The sequence below is a fragment of the Sycon ciliatum genome, chromosome 5 (genome assembly GCF_964019385.1).
Source record: "Sycon ciliatum chromosome 5, ocSycCili1.1, whole genome shotgun sequence".
Classification (NCBI taxonomy): Eukaryota; Metazoa; Porifera; class Calcarea; order Leucosolenida; family Sycettidae; genus Sycon; species Sycon ciliatum.
Genome location: NC_088647.1, coordinates 21032052 through 21056100, shown reverse-complemented (window position 1 = coordinate 21056100; position 24049 = coordinate 21032052). Strand labels below are relative to the sequence as shown.

Below are 24049 nucleotides of genomic sequence, written 5' to 3'. Positions count from 1 at the left end.
TAGATGGCTCGCCACAGAAGTCGCACAGAACTCCATGGATGTGTGTAGCAAACTGACCGAGTTTCGCAACACTTTTCTGAGACCTGTCGAGACGTCTGTGCGACGAGCGGCCATCAGGGTTTCACCTCGGGAACCCAGTTCGAACTAAGCTCTTTTTACAGACTCTGGAACAACAGTTGGTATGGCTACTGTGTCCTAGTCGTAGCGCACAGGGGATGCATCCAGTTTACTTCTGCACTGCGCGCGTGCTAATCACTGCTGCGAACGAGTGCGGCAATATGCCTGTTTGACAAATTTTTCCATTACTTGATTATTTGAGTCACTCTCTTTTTCGTCCCACATATCGTCTCGAAACCTTCAAGATCACCACCAAGGAGCGCGATCCAGGCCACGATCCTCGTCGCCCACTTCACCTGGAAAGCTAGATGCGTGGTATCAGTTGACCAGCAACGTTTCTAGATTCTTAGAATACAATCATGTTGGAAGGTAGATTTATTGCGATGAAAATCTCGTTTATGCTCAGCGCTAGCGCTCGCACTAGCGCCGCCGCCAGAGTTTACTTCCGTACTCCTTCACACCTGCGTGACTGGTGCATACGTCGGGCTAGCTACCCTCGCCCCCAGTCGTCCACGTGAGGGTCAGTGGGGTCATGTCAACGAGTACGCGTATGCGGAGCATGCAGGGCGCTGGGCTGACGCGGAACCGCGCCGCAGGTCTGCTCTGAGACATGCATGAAGCGGCTTCACCGCCGCTCTCCACCAAGCCTCTCCAGGCCAGAGGCTGAGCTTGCTCGGTCCTCCCCTCACACTGGTGGCGATGTGGGAGCCGCTCGACCACAATGTGAAGACGAACGGGCAATTGTCGGAGGCTGACGACACTCGGCAATACCGTGAATCGTAGCTAATCGCAAGATTGGCACACGGCCACGAAATAGATCTGAAAGTATTCCTGCGCTGGTGATGCTGCATCTTGCTATATACCTGGGCGGTAGACGTAGACACGCGTGCAAAGCAGGCCATGCGCGATGCTTGGTGGATCCTCCGGGAACGTGCGCTGCGCAAGACACGTTACTGGCGTGTCCGCAGCGCTTCGCGGTATGAGCTGTTGGCTGGGCCTCAGCGCCTTGGTCTGATTCTCAGCTGAAACATGACTATGATGATGGTGATCGGGGCCCATTTCACGCTAACATCGGCCCATGGAGACGCCAACGCTGATCTGTGTGTCCCGGAAACCGACCCATGCGCTAAGAATGCCACCTACCCTGCTGCACTGCACTGCGCTCTTGTCCAAGTAATTAGTAGAATCCGCCCTTCACACTAGCACCAGTACTCTCAGACGCTGACCTCTAGTCTCTACACAACACATCATGCGTGCGTGCTCGCTGTGCCTTTTCCAAGCACCGGTGAAGCAGCGCACAACAACGCGTCTAGTCCGATCTACTTGTAGCGGTCTGCTGACGCCTCGATGCTACCGAGTGCAATCGAATACTGTTAGCTATAGTGCACGTGAAATGGCTGTAGATCTACACTGTATTCTTTGCAGTTGTTGTTGTGGTGCTAGTCTGGACAGTCATTACCTACGCATTATTACCCGTGATGATATATACACTATACAGTGTTGCCCAATGAAATCCAGTCCCGTCACTCAAGTCTGCGCCTTTCCTCATTCCGCAGCCCAGTGTTCGCAGGTCTATGGCTGCGCAACGCCCAGTGCGTACTTGAGTGATGTACTAGTAGTGTAGATGTCTGGGGTGAGATTCTGTCTCATAACAGAAGCCTAGCTGCGTTCTACACAAGCCTAATTAGGCATATGCGGATAATGCCGGCAGAAAAATTGGCAGAATTCGGTACTTTTTCTGGTACGTTTCATGCATGTTTGGTATGTGGATAAAGAAATGGATCAGAATTCGAGGAATTGCCCGCCATAAGGTTTGTATGGTTCTGCCAATTTCACTGCTTTTCGAGCAGAATCTGCCACCTTTTCGAGCATTATCCGCACACCCCTAAGCCTAATGGACTCGCCATGATTAGGGTAGTTTGGCTTTTTGTTCCCAAACCACTGAAGCCAGTCTCGAAGCACGCCTCATCATGACCAAGAGTAAATGCCCATCATCCATGTACTAAAATCGGACATCACTGTGGACTCTTGCTACATGTTGAAGCCTGCCAAAGTCTATGAAAGGAATGCGTACACACCTGCACACACTTTTAACGCTGCATGAACACTAAGTCTCGTATCTTTTTCCTTTGCGGGCTTGACTACGTTACATGTGAATGTGATCACTCAATGACTATGTTGGATAGCGTCACTTATCTGATGTTGATTACAATTCCGAGTCAGTTCCAGCTTGCGCTATTATCGATATTCAACACCCGCGTGGCGCGACATGTTGACTTTACTCTCTACTTGTAGCAATGTTGTGAAAAAGTAGCGAAACTCATCGCTCGCCGATCTCAGTATCATCATGCAGATTGCTCAGAAAGTCAAACCTACAGTCACTGTACTGTGTTCCATTGTGTACGTGTGTGTGTCCAGGTAACCACGTAAACACGCCCATTTTCTACCGAAAATGGATGCAGTTCCACCAGCGTTGCGTGCCGACCGATCGGAGGGCGACACGACGACTATACACAATGTCCCGACACGGTCACCTGGTCACACGGACGAGTTTCAAAGTTCTGAAATTGACGCTTGCCCAGACTTTGCTAGATTCCCCAAGCAAGGCTGTGATTACTGGCTGCTACACGCGTACGCAGGCGACTAATATGTAGTAATTTGATGTGAAGACCACTAATGCTTGCGCATCCTCCCCCACACTCGCCCTCACTCTCCCAAAATGTAGCTTTCGTGGCTGCGCCCCGCAGTCGGTGTTCAGTTGATCGGGAAGGTATATGAAGACTTTTGTCCGTCCAGACAAGAACATACCAAACTATCTTGTGTAGTGAGCAGTGAGCAGTGTCTTCTCCTTGTCAGGCTCTGCAGCCCGGAAGGACCAGTTCATCGACCAAGAAGCCAGATCGAAAGGATAGCACCGACCTCCAGATCAGGCCTACGATCGGTCGTTGTCACTGAACTACAGTACAGATTGTAGCCCGGACTACTGTATTGTGCCATCTCGCATCGCCAATCCGCGGGAATCCAGCAAAAGCAGATCGCCTTTTGCCGGAAGACTGCACAAGGCGCCAGGCTGCAGGCCAGGAGGTGCAGTCTGATCATGCAGGCAGTTGGCGCAATTCGAACACGTGGCGTGCACGTGGTGGAGCTCAACATTGCCCAGGCTCATGGCGACAGTGAGACAATGTCGGACGACAAGAAGAAGAGGCTATGCGCCATCTGCAAGAACCATGGCGTCTGTGTCCCTGTCAAGGGCCACGCCAAGTCGGACTGCGCCTTCGTGCACTGCGAGTGCCGACTATGCCAACTGACCAAGCAGAATCGACGCATTGTGGCACGTGAGTACAGTGTAGATTGTACTGTGGAGTAACATAATAATAGTTATCAGCACTGCCAGCAGATTCGACAAGTAATATTGCTAGCTCATTGCAAACTCCTTTACCCGGCATAGCCAATCTTGAACCTGGTCCCTGCTACAGTCATTTGGGTTCCCATGCTCGTGTGAATCTATAATAAGTATGGTGAAGCGTTTGTCGCCAGAAACCTTCTGTCAAGACAGAGAAGGAAAGCCCCACGTCAAGTCGAGTCCGGGCTGCTTCGGCGGCCACCAGCTGTGCTTTGTCGATGAGAACGAAAATCTGGCGGCTATGATGGAGCTTGTGATCGCGAAAAGGATTTCTGTTACGCGCGGACGTGTGCTGCAAGCCGAGAATGGCAGCATATACAATTCTTCTCCTTCGGTAACCATAAATCATAATCATTAATAAGGCTTGTATGAAAGTACTAGGCACACAGTTACACACAATTGAAGGAAGGCAAGTTAGTTCAAAGTCTGTCAGCAAACGAAAGGAGCGTAGATGCGACACTAGCCTAGTGTGGTGAAACGAGAGAGACGAAAATGAACTTCACCTGAAAAATCTGGATTGTGATTTTATACCACTTGCAAGCTTGCTCCTATCGTTTTGAGAGTGTATGTGTGTGTGTGGGGGGGGGGGGGGGTAACAGAGGGAGAGAAAACAGACAGACAGACAGACAAAGAGTCAAAGACACATAACTCATTTCACATAATACAATCATATACTTCAAATACTTTCATTTTCGAGAACTATGTACTGATGTCATGTTTAAAAATAAAGTCTGTTTCGCACTGGACCTGGCTTCACCATACATTCTACATTTCTACAGTCCATTCATGAGAACATGCATTTCTACCTTTTGGCTCTAAATGGGTCAAACTTTGAGTTTTTTAAAGAATTTTTCTCGAATCCCTTATGGAATGCTCTTGCAATTATGTCTCTGAGTCTATTTCTCCAAAAAGCAATCCATGACAAGATTAGGACTTTGGCCGGGTTCTGCCTCAGGCAGGCATAGTGGGATGGTCTAAGACCATGATTGAGAAACAGAGGGTACCAGGTTCAAGTCCTGCTTGGAAGCGGAAGGATTTTTTCCAGCCGTGTTGCGACCCACAGTTAATTGGGAACTCGTGGCCTGGCACGAGGGACACATGGATGCAGTGAATGGGATTTTCGGTCTTTGACCATGTTGCGGTGGGTCTGATCTACTCACCTCCCACTGCTTAAGGAACTGGATCTGTGCCTTGATCCAAGAGGGTGGTGGCCTTCCTGCGGATGCGGAAAACTTGGCTTTCAGCATCGTACATTGTACAGTCTGTATCGGCTATAGCGTACCCTTTTGATTTCTGTGATATTATCACTATATCCGATGCATCACTATAATTATGCGATACGATCGATTTTTATTTTTTTATTTCGATCAACACATGAAAGGCAAGGAAATACTTCCAGCATGGCGTTTTGACAAATGAGCATGCTGCATAGTTTACAGTGCCCGCATTTCCATAACAAATTCTGTTATGTACATGTACATGTATCACTATAAAAATAAGCAACGTGAAGAAAGTAAAAAAATAGGGCCTTTGATATTATTGCTACATGCATTATAGTTATCACTACAGCCGATAATAATTATAGTGTGTTATGCATGTTTTGATTCTTTGCTGCCATCATAATATCCGATACAGTCAACTTTGCGAATAACGACATTTGGCGGGGCATCAGAAAAGTGTCCTTATTCGCGAAGTGTCCTTATACCTGAAGTCCCATTTGAATGTATGTGAACCCATATTTGTATAGTATGGTATGGCAAAATGAAGCCCTTTTCATGCTCTATGCCAATGTATACGTTATTTTCATATTACAATTGAAAGGAACTATACAGTCAATATGGAAGGGAAATAGATTGAAAAATTAGCCTTTGGTCAAGTTTGGAGCCATCTACAGTGACATGTACCTGACTGTACAATGTCATGTACATGTATGATGATTACTGTACAATCATGTACAGTCGTCCCTCTCTAATCCGGCACTTTATAATCCAGCACCCTCGATAAACCAGCACAATTTTCAGTAGCCAAAATGTCCTCTTCATGCACATTGCAGCAGTAAATCAGATTTGTTAATCCAGCACCCTCCCTAATCCAGCAGATTTTCGTGGCACAAATGGTGCCGGATTATAGAGGGACCACTGTACAACTACATGTAGCTGTGCTGATCACTCCAACTGCATGTATTCAGAAGCAAAATAAAAATAAATAAATAAAAGCACCCCCCCCCCCCCCCTGGCTGCATCTTCTTGCATGTGTGCCTTTATCCATCGCCATGGGTTCTGGTGCTTCTGCATGACAGGTACTTGAAATAGCTGGCAAAAGCCCAGAAAGTCGTTATTCAAGCAGTGAATATGACCTCGGGGCAATAAACCATGTCGTTATTCGCGAATTGTCGTTATTCAGATAGTCGTTATATCCGAAGTTAAATGTATACAGTTAAATGGGACTTTGCTCTGGGCATGGAAATTCTGTCGTTATTCGCGAATTGTCGTTATATCCGCAGTCGTTATTAGCGAAGTTGACTGTATATCATTACATCCGATAATATTGGTTATAGTGATATTTTTACTGGATAAAATACGTTTTGCTTTTGATATTTCGTACCAATATCACTGTAGCCGATATATTCTTTTATCCGGTCACTCTATAGCCGATACAGACTGTACATTGATATCCATGCAAAATTATTCCCTGTATTTGGCTCTGAAAACTTGTGAAAGGGCCAAGTTTTGCCATTTCTGACTGAATTTTTCAAAAAATGCCAACGGGAGTAGGCTTTCCCCAAGTCGGCTGGCCGAAAAATTCTCCCAAAACGAGACTTATCGAAAAATCGCTAAGTCTTTCGCCGATTTCGGAGGGTTCCTTGAGAATCGCCGAAAATCTATCAAAATGTTGTTACAAAGTGCGTTTACAAACGAATGATGTTGCTGCAAGCATGACCGCTTGAGCTCTCTACTTCAGTGGTTGTAGTACTAGTGCGTTGAGGTAGTGGGACTAGGGTCCGGCGGATTCTGCCGGCAGAAAAATTGGCAGATTTCGGTACTTTTTCTGGTAAGTTTCATGCATGTTTGGTATGTGGATAAAAAATTGGAGCAGAATTCGAGGAATTGCCCGCCATTTGTATGGTTCTGCCAATTTCACTGCATTTCGAGCAGAATCTGCCACCTTTTCGAGCAGAATCCGCCGGTCCCTACGTGGGACTCGTGTCCTTTGACCTCCTCTCAAACAAACATTTTAGCCATCAGGAAGATCGTTACTCGTAAAATCCCCCAATCGGCGGCCGATGAATTCGCCGAAAACGAGACTTATTGAAAAATCCGATGTGGAGACAATAATCTTAAAAAATAATGCAATGAATATAACTAAATGCGCACTCATATCACAACCATGGGGACGAATAATGTATTCCAGAACGTTTTCTTGTCACAATTATCAATGGAATTCGTGACTAAAGAGAATGATGAAACTACAATAGGATTTATACACTTGGAGTGAAGCAACGAGGATACAAGAATAGCAAGAAAAATAGCACAAACTTGGGAATTTTTTTGCACAGGTAATAAACACTATACAGGTGAGAAATGATAGTAAATTCAGCAAGTGCAGTGTGACAATGGACATGCATGTACAAGTGTGTGTGAGGGCAAATTTACTGGAATAGTATGAGTGCGGCAAAGTTGGCCAGTTCTGCAGCTGTTCTTGAAGCCAACTAGGTCCATCCCACCAAAGAGTGTTTCTTTGAAGTGCAGTAAAGGGTGCTCCTCTAGAGCCAATATCTGCTGGATTATCAAGAGTATTGACGTACCGGTAGGTGATGTCAGTGTGGCTGCGTAACTCCTTGATCCTATTTCCAACAAAGGTGGACAGCTGCCTTGATGATTTCAGCCACCGTAGTACATTGTAACAGCTGCATTTACTTCTAATTACATGTATATTGCTTCGGCGTCGTCATGGTAACGACATTGTTCACAACAACAATTTTCATTAGCCAAAATGTCCTCTTCATGCATGTTCTAGCAGAAAATCAGATTTGTTAATCCAGCACTCTCCCTAATCCAGCAGCTTTTCCGCGGCACAAATGGTGCCGGATTATAGAGGGACCAATGTATATGTATTACAGTTGGATGGGACTTTGCTCTGGGCAAGGAAATTCTGTCGTTATTCGCGAATTGTCGTTATATCCGCAGTCGTTCTTAGCGAAGTTGACTGTATTTCATTGCTTCAAAAATCAAAGGATAAAATTATTGGTGGGGTTTTGGCCGCACCGGCCACACCAGTTCCGACGCACCTGCTTATATCCTTGAACAACACTCCACCATTTCAATGTGGAAAGTTCCAAAACTGGGTTTCCTTTTGTTTACATTTTGATTCCAGGGCAAATTCGGGAACGCCGTAAGTTCGAGAAGGAAAGAGGCATGTCAAGCACGCCAAACAGCCCAGCAGTGCTGTCGTCTTCGGGAAACGACTCCTTACCCTCATCACCGCAGCTGTCCCTCAATTCCTCTCGGCTATTCTCTGACCTAACTGCCAGTGATGATAGCGGGCAAGAAGGATCGGGCGAGGGTTCAAGCTCCGGACTTGATGCTCACTCTTACACTCAGTGTGAGTACTGCTAAAACTATCTTGACTAGTTTGAGGGAAAGACTCAAACGGGAAGAGTCTGAAGAAAAAATGACTAGCTAAAACTATGTACTTTTTTTAGCATTCGTCCATTTCAGGGACTTGGAAAGGGGAAAAAATCGGGGAAAAAATTGACTGTTACCATCAAGACCTGAACCAGAGGCCTTCACCAAAGGTCAATGATGCCATACCACTAGTAGTCTATGATGTAATCACCCGGTCCCAGCAGAGACCGTTCAACAGTTTCTTACAATGCCTGCCATCCCTGCAGTGTAGCTTCCAATCGCCTAGTGGGGCCCCCGACCCACACTGCTACCGGCTGCGCTCACGAGGAGTTTTTCGCTCTGGAAACGATGTCATTTTATTAAAAGACCACCTACTCCCTCTCACTACCTACCCCACCTCTGGACATACCGTCAACTTTGCATGATAACGACACTCGGCGGGACATCAGAAAAGTGTCGTTATTCACAAAGTGTCGTTATACCCGAAGTCTCATTATAATTATATGTATTACAGTTGGATGGGACTTTGCTCTGGGCATGGAAATTCTGTCGTTATTCGCGAATTGTCATTATATCCGCAGTCGTTATTAGCGAAGTTGACTGTACCTGCATTCTCTTTTGGTAGGTTAGGGGCGTGCAACTCGCACGTTTTCACCACAGTCTGTTCATCTGAAATAGTCCTTCAGGTTTTGAAAACCTGATTTTGGCGGAATTCAGACTCAAAACCTTGAACTCCCTGAAGCTGACTTTTTGACCAGCCTCTCCATAGATCTTGTCATGGTGAACCTGTTCTGAGTTTAGTAAAACCTGGCTGAATAGTGCTAACTACCTGTCCTTGGACTGTTTTTCCCGTGGAAGAACTGCTCTGGTACCACGGTGTTGGATTTGTAGTCGTTTTTACTATATCTTTTTTTCTACAAAATCCACATATCTCCAGACACTGGGGTGAATGATGGAGTGTGGTGGTGGGGCCCATTAAGCTCCGCCGACCAGAGGTCTCGGCTTCATAGCTCCATGGACGATATCCACACCTACACACAATATCAGGGCCGGCGCCACTGGTACGGCCGGTACGGCCATGGCCGTGCCAACTTCCCAAAACGTAGGTCCACGTGGAACGTCCAAAACCGGGGAGAAAACGTTTCGGTGTATGATTTTGCACAGGGAGTCGCCCAGAATGCAGGATTTGCCGTCTAAATTCCAAAAACATTCTGCGGGAGGACCCCCAGACCCCCTTAAAGATGGCCCTTCGGCCGCACCGCTCCGCGGAAGCTGCCTCTGGCCCTGTTGTGTATTGGTAGAAAGACTTTTCGTCGCTCATTTTTGTTGTGGTCCTTTCGTTTATTTTGGTTTGTTTTGCGTTCTGCTTTTGGCTATGTTAGACGGTTTTGGTTGCATGTAAAGTTTGTACATGAACCAAGTAACGGTTACGTCATTGTCATGCGTTGTGTTTTGTTGCGCGCATGCTCATATGCTGCCATAAAGGTTAGTCTTTTTCTTCAGTTATCAGTTTACCTCGTCGTGTCCGTCTTCTTGTCTGTCCGTCTCCGTCTTGTCAAGAAATTATGTAGAACTCTTAGTTCAGTTTCGTTGTTGTGTGTGTTGCGGGTCGGATGGGCAGGCAGGCTGGGCCCCTGCTGCCTGGACAACATGTGCGTGTGCACAAGAGGCCCTGAATATACAAAGAAGGTTTATGGTGTATGGCACAACTCAGTGTTGCAACATACTCCACAAACCTCCTTTGCGCTTTGCTTGTTTGTTTCTTTTATTTGAATTCGTTTAGAGCACAGGCATTTCTGCTTTCTCACCAGAGGAAAAACCTCCGGTTCCTACTAAGAACGAAAAAATATTATGAGAGAAGGAGTTATTTTAAGCATGTCTGAGAAAACCAGAACATATGTGCAAGTCGATCTGTCAGATTTCGCTCAAATTTTGCAGGTAGGTTTGCTTTGGGGTGTAGATCGACATTCCAAAGCCCGCACAAAATCTTTTAAAGGGAACCATGAAATTGGTATACCCCTCAATATTGGCCCAATACTGGCACGATTTATGGGTCTACAAACGAGCCACGGCACAGCGTACAAGAACAAGCTACGAACAAAACTCCATCAAGCCAACATTACCTCACCTTAGAAGAGTTCTTGGGGCAGCACCACTTAGCCACGCCAGCATCCCAGAAGACGAGGGAAATCATCCCTTGACGCCACAACTGATCGTCTTGAAAATAGCCAAATTACAAGTGCTGATAAAACAGCGAGCTACGTCCTCAATTAGCAAACACTATACACCGGCAGATAGTAGAACACCTCTTCTAGCACTGAGGACATGTCCCCCATCCACGGCTGTTCACGTGCATGCACTTATCAATATGGCGTTGTTCGGTGCGATTTATGTAACATTGTGCGAATAGTACAAATACGCGATGAGTTTGCGTTTTTGCAAGAAACTCATGTCGATCCTCGCGTGGTTCCACGATTTGGGACGCGAAACCAAGAGAAAAGTTTGGAAAGCGCTCGAGCGAGATACTCGACTTTTCAGCAATTTGAGAGAGAAAGAGGGTGGAAAGGCGTCCTGGCCTGCCCAGTTAGCTCTCTTTCCGCTTCAAACTTGCTCGAAGTACTCCTGGCAGTCTGGAGATTGATCTCGCCAGTGATTGTCAGCCTCTGCTTGGCGTGCTCGCGTGTACAACATTCAAGTTAGACATTTCGTAATCGTTCAACGCACAATAGGGTAGATATCACAATTTCAAGCTCACTTGGCCGGCTGCTGTCTTCTTCTACAATATCCCACATGCCGACTAAGCAATTTACAGCAGGAAGCAGCCTTCTACACTCAACAGCAACTAAAGGGCCACACCATTTTGTCTTCCAAATCAAGAGAAAACAGGCTCCTGACTCGTCGCGCGTATTTAGAAGTTCATGCGCGTATTCTAATGACACTTGGGGAAGACAACCAGAGGATAGTCCTCTACCTGGGAAAAATCGATCTAAGCTGGGAAAAAATCGGGAACGGCTTCTCGGAGCGGAGTTTGTCAGCGACGACACAAGGAGTATTCAAGAATGAAGCCAAAGCCGCACGACAAAGAACAAATGTTTCTTGAAGGAAAGGCAGTCATGTGAGGTACGAGCGGAAAGCTTGAAACAAGACGCAGATGATCAGCGTGTTCCCCGGGCTGTCTGGGCTGACTCCAAAATCCAGGGGAAACCATGGCCTACTCGTGTTCTGACGATTTGAAATTTCAAATTTTCTTGCCATTGAAGCCCAATCGAGACTTTCGGCAGCCATATTGTTAAGTGGCGTGAAATCGCACAAAAAAAACAGCCGTGCATCATCCTTTTGGATTTTCTTTGAAATAAACAATTTTGAATTTTTCCACTCAACCATTCTGAAATATGTCCAAACTCATACCTGCGCAGGAAAGCTCGCCCCTCCGCGACGTCTAGTCAACAATTTCTATTCCAACACCACTCCCAACGCTGCAGAACAAAGTGTATTGTTGACTCTGACAGGGAAAAGCAGCGGTGATCACTTGTCACTCCAAACGACAAGCTTCTCCTTGCGCCACCAACATTTTTCGGTGCAACAGTTGATGCAAAGTGAGTGAATTTTCACGTGTAGGTTTTGAATTTTACTGCTAGAGGAATGAAGAAATCACGTGGATCGTGACGTAGAATAATGCTTTCTGGTGCACGACACAATGCACAAGATCACGATCGTTCCAGAGGCGCTATTCGAAACGGACCATGAGGGAGGAGGTAAGATGCATTAGATTTCTTGCATGCTCTGCTCAGAACATTCAGAAACTATCGTTATAGCGCTAGCAGTATTGCATTGGCAAGAATTCTTTGAGATATTTCCTCTTGCAGTAAGAACAGGGATGCATTTTTTCACACTAACCTGCTGATCCCGAAAATGGTTCAACAGGAACCACGGCTAGTTTACATGCTGATGATCCACGTAGATCTGCAACAGCAAGGAATGAGCGTGGTCCATGCCATCAAGGTCGCGTCGTTAGGAGCTGACCAGCGCGCGGCCTACACTGGTTTCATGGGGTATGTGGCGTGGCCACCTGGCAGATTTCTTATGTCATGAACAATATGATTTGACCCTACTCGCCCTAGTCTCTGTGCTGCATGTTGAGGGAAAGTCCCGGCTGGAAGACCTACAACACGACATGCGTCCTCTTGAGCTGGACATCAAGATGCACTTGATCCGATCTAGATCAACGGGTGATCCATGTAAGTGCAGGTGCGCTTGATCAAGGTGACTCTGAACAACTGCTGAACCGTGATCTACGAGACCTGGCATTCTTGTGTCACGAGGCACGTGATTTCATCATTCCTCTTACAGTAAAATCCAAAAACTACACGCAAAATTCACTCACTTTTGAATCAACTGTTGCACCGAAAAATGTTGGTGGCGCAAGGAGAAGCTTGTCGTTTGGAGTGACAAGTGATCACCGCTGCTTTTCCTTGTCAGAGTCAACAATACACTTTGTTCTGCAGCGTTGAGAGTGGTGTTGGAGTAGAAATTGCTGACTAGACGTCGGGGAGGGGCGCGCTTTCCTGTGCAGGTATGAGTTTGGACGTATTTCAGAATGGTCGAGTGGAAAAATTCAAAATTGTTTATTTCAAGAAAACCTAAAAAGGATGATGGGGACATGTCCTCAGTGCTAGAAGAGGTGTTCTACTATCTGCCGGTGTATAGTGTTTGCTAATTGAGGACGTAGCTCGCTGTTTTATCAGCACTTGTAATTTGGCTATTTTCAAGACGATCATTTGTGGCGTTAAGGGATGATTGCCCTCGTCTCCTGGGATGCTGGCATGGCTAAGTGGTGCTGCTCCAAGAACTCTTCTAAGGTGAGGTAATGTTGGCTTGATGGAGTTTTGTTCGTAGCTTGTTCTTGTACGCTGTGCCGTGGCTCGTTTGTAGACCCATAAATCGTGCCAATATTGGGTCAATATTGAGGGGTGTGCCAATTTCATGGTTCCCTTCAAAAGATTTTGCGCGGGCTTTGGAATGTCGATCTACACCCCAAAGCAAACCTACCTGAAAATTTTGAGCGAAATCTGAGAGACCGACTTGCACATATGTTCTGGTTTTCTCAGACATGCTCTCTTTTAAGGTAGCTCATGCCGAAATACTTTTTCCGAAAATTCACCAGTTTAACACCTTTTTTGCAATGCTATGGGTGTCCAGAATGAGAAAATCAATATAGTAGGGTATGTAATTGGGCACTTTGGAGGGGTTATGGCACCTCGAAGTAGCCCAAACAAGGCGTTCTCTTAACCCTTTGGAGTCCGTAACTTTTTTGCTTCCGCAGAATTTGTGGCAGTCACGAAAATGCGCACTCCATTTCCAACATAACTTTGGTTCTACTTCACCGATTTTGAAGATCTTGGGCTCGTTGGAAAGCTCTTGATGAGAGAAATACAATGCGCCCAAACTCGCCAAGAGCACTTTTCATTGTCTGCCACAATGCGCCCCAAACGCGAGTCCAGCTCCAGATCTGAGACGAAATCGGTCTCCTGTAGCCATTTCACTGAATCTGGCTCGGAACTGTTCAATTTTTTTCGAGTAGAAGCTTACCTTGCCGTGACGTCGCGCCGCGCCAGTCCTGGCACGTGCCGCCTGTCATGAAGCTGGGAAAATCCCTTTTTTCACACACTGCTGACTCGCAGCACGCAGCGCAGAAAATTCGAAATGTTTGATCGCTCGCCGCTCACTCAAACTTCGTCGGAGAGACTTCGGATCTGTTCGAGGCGATAGCTGAGAGTTTTTTCTACCATCTAGACCCTTCGATTGTTGAATTTGGTCAAGATTTGGCCGAGAACCGAAAGTTTGACTGCGCCCACATGCATACAAAATGCCCATGGTTCGAAATCGAACCATGGACTCCAAAGGGTTAAGAAAGAGACAGGTTTGTATTTTAAGGACAATAAAATGCTTCCAACCTTCATCTGTTGCTTCATGTAATCATGTCAGTAATTCCCATAGTATCAGAACATGTCAGAGTAGCTTTATCAGCAAAAATACATTCGTTGAAAGTACAGACTTCTATGTGAGGAGACGAAACAGGTATTCTGAACCCCGATTCGATATGGTGCCAACATGAAATTTATATTTTGCAAAATTGGCCCGAAAATGATTGAGTTTTTCTTGCTAGTTGCATTGCACTACGTCAGTATCATAAAGTTATGTCTAAATGATGTTAGCTCATTGGACTCGTTTACCCACTGTTTACAGAAATATGCAAAGAAATGATCGTCTCTCGTAATTGATTCCAGTGTATTTGCCTCCACAGTGTGTGATTATAGTGGTCCTGAATTCCAAAAAAAAGAATTGAAATGCACTTATATCATAGTTTAGTACAAGCCTGCCTCATAGAAACAAATGAAAAGTGATTTTCTGTTTGTAAAAGTAGGTTTTACTAGTCTTATTTCGTGGCATAAATGCGAAAGTATGGGTGTGGCTTTCACAGGCCCCAAATATAGGGAAGGATTCATTGCACACTAGCGAAATTTTGTGAGTAACAGCTTGCCCTCAACATGCTTCAACCCTGAAAATGTGAACAAAATCGGACAGAAAGTGGTTTTTGACTGCCGATATTTTTCGCGGTATAGGCCCGAGCTACCTTAATTAAAACGAATCATAACATGAGAATTCCAAGAAAATTGTACAGTAAAACCTGTGACTACTGACCACCCCTTGGTGCCAGCAAAAGCGGTCTTTAGTGGCAGGTGGTCTTTAGTTAGAGGTTTGCACCGCGCGACCATTATGGATCCCATTATATGATAATTATGTATATGAAAATGCAGCTAATACAATTTCTCCAAGACTTGCGCAATGCCATTCTTATTTCAGGTCAAACAACACTTAGAGAGAAAGACGGAGAGATGGAGAGAGACACATAGAGAGAGATTAATTTTTTTGCGGACATCAAATTCAGCTCCTACTTCTGAAGCCAGGAGTCAAACATTCCCTCTGGAAGTTTCGTTTTGCGCTGGGCTTCAAATTTGTTCATGCGATCAATCGTACCGACTGTCCTTGTTGCGACTTCTCGATTGCTTGAACGTGATTCTCCAGCATCAGGACCTTACGGTGCTGCTTTGTTTCTGGATTCCTTGTTGCCATCGTTGATTCATCTGTATGACTGGGGTGACAGAGCCGCTCAGTCTTCGTTTCTCCTCCGAGTAGTAACATCGATCAGAGAGCGCTTTCGATACGCTCTCCAAGACGTTTCCTCTCATGTTTATTCTTGACAGCGCTTGAAATTCTGACAGGTGTAGTGAAGTCCACACCGACTCCACAGTCAAAAATGAACTGCGTTCATTTCTTCAGCTGTGGTATCGAAAGATGCCTTCCAGGACCACGGAAAATCATCAAAATTTCAAGAAGGAGCTTCGAGGAACATCGCGGTCGCTAGTTACGGGTAAAAGATCGTCTTTGGGACAAGAAAAGGCGGTCGCTGGTCGCGTTCAGCAGGTAGTCGCCAGTCACAGTGCATTTTGAATGTGAGACCGTCCGTGCCTGGCAAAGTGGTTGGTAGTACCAGGCTGGTCGCTAGTCACGGTGGTCTTTAGTTACAGGTTTTATTGTATGATGAATAGGGAGGATCATTGCGTGCACACTGCCTTTAACCCTTATCCGACCGTCAAAGTGGACAAATTCTCAGTCCCAGAGAGACGCCGCGACTCATTTTGTTGATAACTTTAGTTTCCCTTGGGTGATATTGGCAAACTTGAGCCATGAGGAGTTCTCTAGAAACAGTTTCTAGCCTTCATTTGTATGAGGAACAAACATCCATCTCTAATTACATATTTTTGAAGAGAAGCACAGCTCATCGACATGTGGACTATTTGTAGTCTTAATTTTGTACTTACATGCTAACACTTTTGAATATACAATCAGGAAAGCCTCCAGGAAAAGTTTTAGGAGGGCAATAATAATCATTGCCAAAGTTACACCATTTGCAAACTTGTTTCGTACGCGGTGTGAAAACAGTCCTCATTCAGAGACTTATAACTTCTCTTTGGAACATGTGAGGACGCTCCGGTATTTTGCAAATGAATGGTGGGTCTTAGTGCATATTCGATCAAAAATAAGTGAGTTACAGCTTGCTAAAGTCATCGACGGATAGTCGTCGATTTTTGACTGGCCGGTCGGATAAGGGTTAAAAAGTATAATAGATGAGGGATGGATGTCAAGCAAAGCAGCAGCCATGAAGGGATGCCGAGCAAGGGAGGAGCGGGTTTCACTTGTTGCAAACCAGAATCCATTCTGTCCAGAGCCAGTTTAGTAAAGGCGCAAGCCGCACTGTGGGGGCGAATATCACTGGGAAGGGCATTCCAAAGAGTTCTTCCCACAAATGTCAATGACTGACGTCCAGAAGGTTCAGGAAGGAAAGGCACTTGCAGCTGCCGCTATTCCTGTCCTCGAGTAATTCGGCGATCATCCCAGGATGCGTGTCCTGTATGGGCCGCCAACTGAAAGTAGGCGCAGAAAAGAGGACTTGCAAGATCATGTAGGCAACGGCTTGGGTGTAATAGTGCTCCCCATTATTGTGTTGAGCCCTCTCCGCTGACTAAAGGGAAACCACCTTGTATTCACCACTACAACTGGGTTTACCGGGTGTTAGCGGCCATCGTGAGTTCCCTTTCGGAACAGACACGATCTGCTTTCTTTTCACTACATCATATTTCTCCGAATATATGTCACACCTTTTTGCAACTAATCCGAATGTCGAACGAGGGAGTGCGACCTACAATCTGTTCGACTTATTACTCGAACATACTAAAGCCATGTGGCGAAAAACTCAGACTGGGGAATGGGGATGCGACCTATGACTACTGTGAAACCGGAAAGTCTAACGTTTTAGCGACCAAATTTTATTCGCTATTTGAAGAAAAAAACGTTATCGTGAACCCGGTCTGAGATGTGTGTAAAGATGCGCATACAGATGGGTGGCCAGGTAGCCATCGTTAAACCTTCTGCACGTTGTCATGCCAAAATTACAAAAACGTTTAACTTTTTCGTCGTTGAACTTTCTGGTTTTACAGTATACAGTGGTCCCTCTATAATCCGGCACCGTTTGTGCCACGGAAATCTGCTGGATTAGGGAGGGTGCTGGATTAACAAATATGATTTACTGCTGCAATGTGCATGAAAAGGACATTTTGGCTACTGAAAATTGTGCTGGTTTATCAAGGGTGCTGGTTTATAAAGTGCTGGATTAGAGAGGGACGACTGTACTTACAATCGGGGAAATGCGGTACGTGTGGGATACCAAAGAGTAAGGTTGCCAGGTTTGGATGACTGTACTGCAAATAGAGCTACACTGAAACGATTGGCTGAAACACAGCCTTGAAGGGTGACATTATTTTTAAGGTACTATGTTATTTGAACTGCAAATGCTTCGGGTCCGGGGGGGGGTCTCCCCCGGGAACATTTTGAAATGAGGGTGCAAAATCCTGCATTCTGAGCACTTTCGGCATTGTGTTAAATAAAAATGCTCCGGCCAAAGGCGAACCGGGCCGGACCGGCTATGCCCCTGTCTCAATATAGTGGGCATGTTCTGTTCCTTTGTGCATAGCCCCTGCCAGTGCTGGTACAGCAGACACCAGTGAGCAGAACAAGCGCCTGCTGCTGGCGGCCGCAGAGTGGCGAGACCACCACCGAATGCAGCTGCCGGCGCTCTCCGAAGAAGCCGAGCCGCTCTCCGACGACCAACTGAGGGACCAGATCAAGGATCTTGTTCTGAGCGGCGAGGACCCTGGGCTGCGTCCGCGTTCGCGATCCTCCTCTCCGCAACCTCCACCGCCGCACCCCCAAACAGTGGCTGCACAAGCGCATCTGCAACCAATGGACGTACAGCCGCATTCCCAACAAATTACTGCAAACACTATTCCACTGTCTTCCCCCAGCGCTCGACAAGACCGCCACATTCGACCCTCGCGCGAGCGTATTAATCATATTCGCATGCAGTACGATCGGCTGGCCAGGGGAGTGAGTGACGTCTCGGCTCTCCAGCGTCAGGCTTTTGTCTTGAATGACCCAGCACACGTAGGCGGCAAGTTTGTGTGCCCGCACTGCAGGGGTGCGTTCCAGTGCCGTCGCGATCTAGAGTTCCACTTCTGGGCGCACACCAGCCCGCAGTCGCCCTACCTGTGCCACGTGTGCGGCGAGAGCTTCGAGACGACGCACACATGCGACAGTCACAGCTCCGTGCATGGCCTGCATGACTACATCTGCCAGTTGTGCGCCAAGGTGACGTCGCGTGTCACCGGCATACAGGAGCACTGGGAGGACGTGCACCTCGCACTGCCGACCGCTACCAGCTCGCTCGTGGCGCTCCACTCACCGACAGCTTGCCACGTCTTTGCACACGGCCAACCGACCGGCAGTGCTTGCCGAGGGTGTAGTGGCAGTAGCGAGGGAAGCAGCACCCCAAGCCCGCCAGTCACCATGCCAATGCTGGCATGCAGCGAAGTGGAGCGCATCCTGTACGGTCTACAGCAGCAAGCGTCCTCTTTGCCCAGTCCAGCGCCACGCGAACCGCCAGCATCTAGCTTCATGTTTGTGGACGTGACCTTGTCGGAAGCTGGCACCGTAGTCGAGTACCGTCCCAAGCCGAACATTGAACAAGACCCGGAGTACCAGAAGCACTTCATGCAAGGCAATCACAACTAGTCGCCGGAATTCCTTACCTCAGAAGCTTTCAAACACATTTGTGCATGTGCCTGATGTTAGATACAACGGAGTCCGTGATCCCTGTGTGTGTGTGTGCGTGTGTGTGTGCGTGTGTGTGTATGCACACATGCATACACATGTGTGCGTGTTTTTGTGTGTTCAAGTTGCGCCATTATCCTGGGCTTGACTATGATGCTGGCTGTTGTGTTGCAGAGTGAAGTCACAATAATAAGGTAGCGAAAAGAGAAGGTAGACCAAGGAGGATGTGTACATGTATGTGAAATGTGTGTCAGTATCTGCTCCAGAGTCGGGTCAGCCGGGACAGTGACCCGGTTGGGGGGGGGGGGGGGGAGGTACTTGGACCCGCTTTGAAAAAGAACACTGGGTCACCTGGTACAATATACATCAGGGAGTCCTAATCTCTTTACAACTCCCTTCAAGTCCATTCACAAAAAGATGGGCCCTTGCTCTGGTGAGCTCCCGAATTTGGCGATTTTTCAAGATTTTATTGTACGCAGTGCAGTGCTGCGAAATTTGAAACTTGAAAAGTGTCCAAACTTGAAGGGTACCTGAAGTGGTGTTCGAACCCCACAATGCACTGTTGCAGGCAGGGTCAAACGGCCTGGATTTTGATGGGTTTTCCCCAATTCAGGTTTTGACCTGGCCGAAATCCTATTGGCTTGTCAAGGCTTGCTTTTTGGAGAAATAGACTTCAGAAACATAATTAGAAGAGGATTCCATAGGGGATTGCAGAAAAAAATTCTAAAAAAACTCAACTTTTGACCCATCTATGACCAAAAGCAAGAAGTCCATCTTTTTTCTGAATGGACTGTAATGTACATACAGTAGCCTCACTTGAATGGACCCGGCGGCTCTGATCCGGTTGCAAGAGTTGTACCCGGTTGGGTTGAAGTCCTAGATCGCTATAGTCTGTATAGAGCAGACACTAGTACACTGGTGTGTACGTGCACATGTGCGGAAAGAGTAATAATTATACTAAATAAGTAGTAGTTAGTTGGGGTACGTCCATACTCCATAGTAATAGTAATAGTAATTACGTAATAGTATGGATACAGTATTTTTTTCTTCATTTTTTTTCTGCAAAATCCACATTATCAAGAGTCCATGCACTGCCACTACGCACTCTTGACATTACGGAGCATCAACAAATCGAATTTTCGATTGATATTCGAGAATCGTCACGAAAAGCACTCAATCAGTCGAAACTAGGGCTTTGTTCGACTGAAAAATGCCCGCAAAGAGAAAATACTTTTCGAATACTTTTCGAATGCTCCGCGCGTGCTCTAGTAGTAGTACACCATGTACACGGGGCACTACGAGTACGAGTAGATCTACTCATACTTGCGCATGTAGCTACTAATTCTTACTGTAGTCGTAGATTCTAGTTGTAAGTGCACAAGGCACAGTCGAACCGGACTTCTTGACGCTTTTTTCTTTCCTCTCTCTCGAACTGTGAAAAGGTTTGTCAAGTGTGCTTTTTGTTTCATTTCAAGATCCTGGAATCGTGGCTTTTTTCACCAACTACCAGCCCCGCGGTATATGCCTCCTGCTCCCAGTCACCCTGCTGGCGTTGCCTCGCGTCTATGGTGAGTTGCCCGCAGGGAGAGGGCAACTCAAAGTGTGCCAAATATTTGACGTTCGACCTCACCATGGATCTCATTCTGCTGAGGCAATGTTGGGCCCACCCTCAGCTATTCGTCCGCGGGTCTCCTGATACGCAAGGGCAGGGGATAGCGGAGGAGCTCGGCCGAGATCCGCCTTTTCAAGGGGTCTCCATACCAAGTGAGATCCTATCGCCAATAGCCTGAATCGGATGAAGCATCCGCCGCTTCGCGTCATCCTCAACGGCAATGAGAAACAGCAGCAACTCCGTTCTGTCCAGGTGACCTTCAGTGAACTCAAGGAAGAGAAGCGAATCCAACAAATCGACTTGCTCTGCAACAAACGCAGCCATTGCACATCTCAAAATCCCAGTCCTCAACTACCATGACTAATCAGGCTAGAGAACTCGATTCGAAAATACTGGACTGCGCTACATGCTGAACCTCTTTTTCATTCGAATTTTCGGTCTGATTTTCTCTTTGCCATTCGAATAATCAAATCGAAAATTCGATTTGCTGATGCTCCGTATATCTCCAGACACTGGGCGCCCCGGGCCATGGGGTGAATAATGGATAATACAGCAATAAGAAGAAGACTGAGACAGCTCGCTTATTACTCAGAATTGAGCTCTACGCATCTGTCAGTGAACAGGTTCCACTCAAGTCGGTTTTGGGCTAACCGTGACAAAGCCTTCAGGGGTAGTGATGTTGGTTTTCTTCTGTCGGTTCAGGTCTTGCTTCGTTCATACACAAAACCAACATTATGTACTCTTGGTGACGCCTTGTTGTTGTTGTCTTGGCCTGCGCGTGGCAGACGTGCCAAATCTCCCTATCAGACGAGAGATATCTCCTGATTTTTGCGGATGTTTGCGAAACATCTCCCTCAATCATCTAATATCCGGACTAGAACTGAAACCATCCCAACTCCACACGGGTTTTGTGAGACGCGCTACCAAGTACCATGCTCGCGCTAATTTATTTTCTTCTGTTTGTATGTAGCGCTTGACCGGTTATTATTTTTCTTCTCTTTATTTTGCGCTACATACCGGTATTATTATTTTTCTGGTTTAGGCCACACCGTTTTTTATCTATGTTTCGCGTCCCCCGCGCGCATGTATTTCACAGCCGTTAAAAAAAAAAACGGAACATAATTTTGTTGTTGCAAATGCAATACAAATTTAGTACCATGCTCATCATGCATGTACCGTCGTGATGCATTTGTTCGATTCACATTTTGTACTACTGTAGAACAGTAATGTGAGCTAGGCTTTTAAAACTGGCAACCTTTTCGGAATGGTGCATGGTCAAACGTGCTTGCATAGCACGCCCATTTCCTGTTGAGCATCTATCCGTTTTTGTTTCGCTCTGTAAAGAGCACTTAGGGTTCCCTGTAGCAAGACGGCAACGTCTGTAGGGCCTTCCCTATCAAAATAATAAATTCTACTACTATTGACTACTATTCCTGCTGAGGGCAGGTGACCCTCTAAAAGGCTCTATGCTCTAGTCGATCTACTGCCAGTACTTGAAACCCAGCCGGGGGAGAGATCACAGTTGGCAGGTCTGGACAGTGGTGCGTGTTTTTTTCGAAACTAGACACCCTTAGCAAACAACGTTATGTTGTGACGGTATTACCGGAAGGGGGAAAATAACGTGATTTGGGCTCGACCTTTAGCAAGATGCACGCTATTTTTATTACGCTGTTGCCTCGAGAATAGCTTTTAGTTCGCGCGGTACAACCATTTATGTCACCATATACGCGATACAAGGTGAAATGCGTACGGACTATGCAATATTTGGCTAAAACACGTACCGTTGGTCACAACGATAAATCAGCCCCCATAACGTGTATACGCTGCAGCTTCAACGCTATTTGGGTGATCAAGGTACGAGTACCGTAAAAAATAGCGTTACCGTTGTTTGCTAAGGGTGTCTACTGTCAAAGGATTCCTCCTGAATGACATCATGGCCCGGCTAAGCTTATAAAATTAAATTTTAGTAAAGACGTCTCAACTCATGCCATGGCAAGTGTGTTGACAGCTAACTACTGTGCATTGGTTGCGTGCGATGAGCTGAGACCATGGGCATGGTGTTAGGGATGTTCCTAACTGCTAAAAAATAACATTTTCACGGAAACGCTATGTATGGTCCTTCAATAGCAGGTACGAGGTGTGTATAACAGCCTCATTGGCATCTGCCCTTGTTTTTCGGATGCCATTTTATGCTCCTGCTCGAAAAGGACCTGATCATGCCAAAATTTATGCCGGCATAATCCGCTTACCCCTACTCGGAGGTAGTCATGGGCCATCCATAAGTCGTTGGCTTTCAAATAGCGGTTGACTGCAACCTTGAAATGTTGCAAGTTCTTGGTGCAGAATGGCCCAGACAGACACAACTGCGTGAGGATGGTCTCGGCACCAGTTATTATTATTATTATTTGTCTCTTTCCCTCAAACCAGTTAATATTATTATTATTATTATTATTTTATTTATTTTACAAAAAAAAGTATTGTCTACGCATGCATCTACGCAAGAGTCACCACCAGCCAATTAGGACATGTGTCAAAGTATTGAACGTTTTCGTTCCCTTCTTGTCAAAATACTACAGGGAATGATGGAAATAAGCTAAAAGACTACAACTATAAGGAAAAGAAGTTCCTTATAGTTGTAGTCTTTTAGCTTATTTCCATCATTCCCTGTAGTATTTTGACAAGAAGGGAACGAAAACGTTCAATACTTTGACACATGTCCTAATTGGCTGGTGGTGACTCTTGCGTAGATGCATGCGTAGACAATACTTTTTTTTGTAATATTTTCTGCCTCCGTCCTACTTTCAAATTATTTATTTTACTAGGGTGTTTCCCACAGACCTATGGTCTTCTTACGTTGTTACAGGAGCGGATTGGAAAGTCATTTGCCAGTTGGTGCATGTGGTCATTACATCTCTGCAACGTACAACGGCTGGAGTGGACTGTTTGGTGTTGGGTCTGCCCGGGTGGTAACATTCTCTGAGGAAGGTGATGAGTGTTTGGGCAATACATCCTACAGTCCAACGATAATGGCAGTAATGCGTCTAGGTGGCCATGTCCTGAAGACGAGACCGCAGGTCGCCGGAGCTCCTGAACCTCCCCACCGCTGCCACGATTCATGTTGTGCGTGCTTCCCAAGCTGCAGCTCATGTTTGGCCCTTAGACCCTTTAGAGTGCTCCCACGTCGATATCGACCAGTGGGGACAGGTCGGCACTCCAGCATTCTTGTGGAGCGCTTGCTGGATCGCAGAACGCTGGATGTTGGGCAAAATGCACCCAGGATATGGGCAAATCGATTCCAGCAAAACAAATCGGGGTCATTATGCAAAATGTCGCGTACTCGATCGATGTCTTCGCGTAAATAAAAAGTCGCGGCACAAAAGTCCTCAGGGAGAACTCCGAAAACGCTGCGAATGCAGCAAAATCGAATAGTAGCAGGGTAGGGCTAGGAATGCCTCAACCATGCAATTAACCAGGAATGCAACTAGAAGTAGCGCTACATGATTTGTACACGATCTAAAGTGAGAAACAAATCTGTATTCCCGGTCAACTCGGTGCCTTCTTCTG

At 46.4% G+C, this 24049-nt stretch overlaps 1 protein-coding gene across 2 annotated transcripts; it reads left to right on the top strand.

The window, feature by feature from the left end:
- The first annotated feature begins 2838 nt into the window (after nucleotides 1-2838).
- LOC135818001 (zinc finger protein 358-like) lies at nucleotides 2839-19061 on the top strand. 2 transcript variants are annotated; one of them, XM_065331314.1, is made up of 3 exons: nucleotides 2839-3452; nucleotides 7895-8122; nucleotides 17738-19061. In XM_065331314.1, exons 1-3 carry the CDS (start codon nucleotides 3215-3217, stop codon nucleotides 18832-18834), a joined length of 1563 nt encoding a protein of 520 aa, XP_065187386.1. In that variant the 5' UTR covers nucleotides 2839-3214; the 3' UTR covers nucleotides 18835-19061. The 2 variants fall into 2 exon arrangements, with proteins under 2 accessions (XP_065187386.1, XP_065187387.1); XM_065331315.1 differs by lacking the exon at nucleotides 2839-3452 and adding an exon at nucleotides 3469-3854.
- Nucleotides 19062-24049: the final 4988 nt, after the last annotated feature.

Excerpts from the sequence above, each read along its gene's own strand:
- LOC135818001 (XM_065331314.1), top strand. The coding sequence starts at position 3,215 with ATGCAGGCAGTTGGCGCAATTCGAACACGTGGCGTGCACGTGGTGGAG. Across the intron at positions 3,453-7,894 it reads GAATCGACGCATTGTGGCAC|GGCAAATTCGGGAACGCCGT; the intron begins GTGAGTACAGTG and ends TTTTGATTCCAG. Across the intron at positions 8,123-17,737 it reads TGCTCACTCTTACACTCAGT|CCCCTGCCAGTGCTGGTACA; the intron begins GTGAGTACTGCT and ends CTTTGTGCATAG.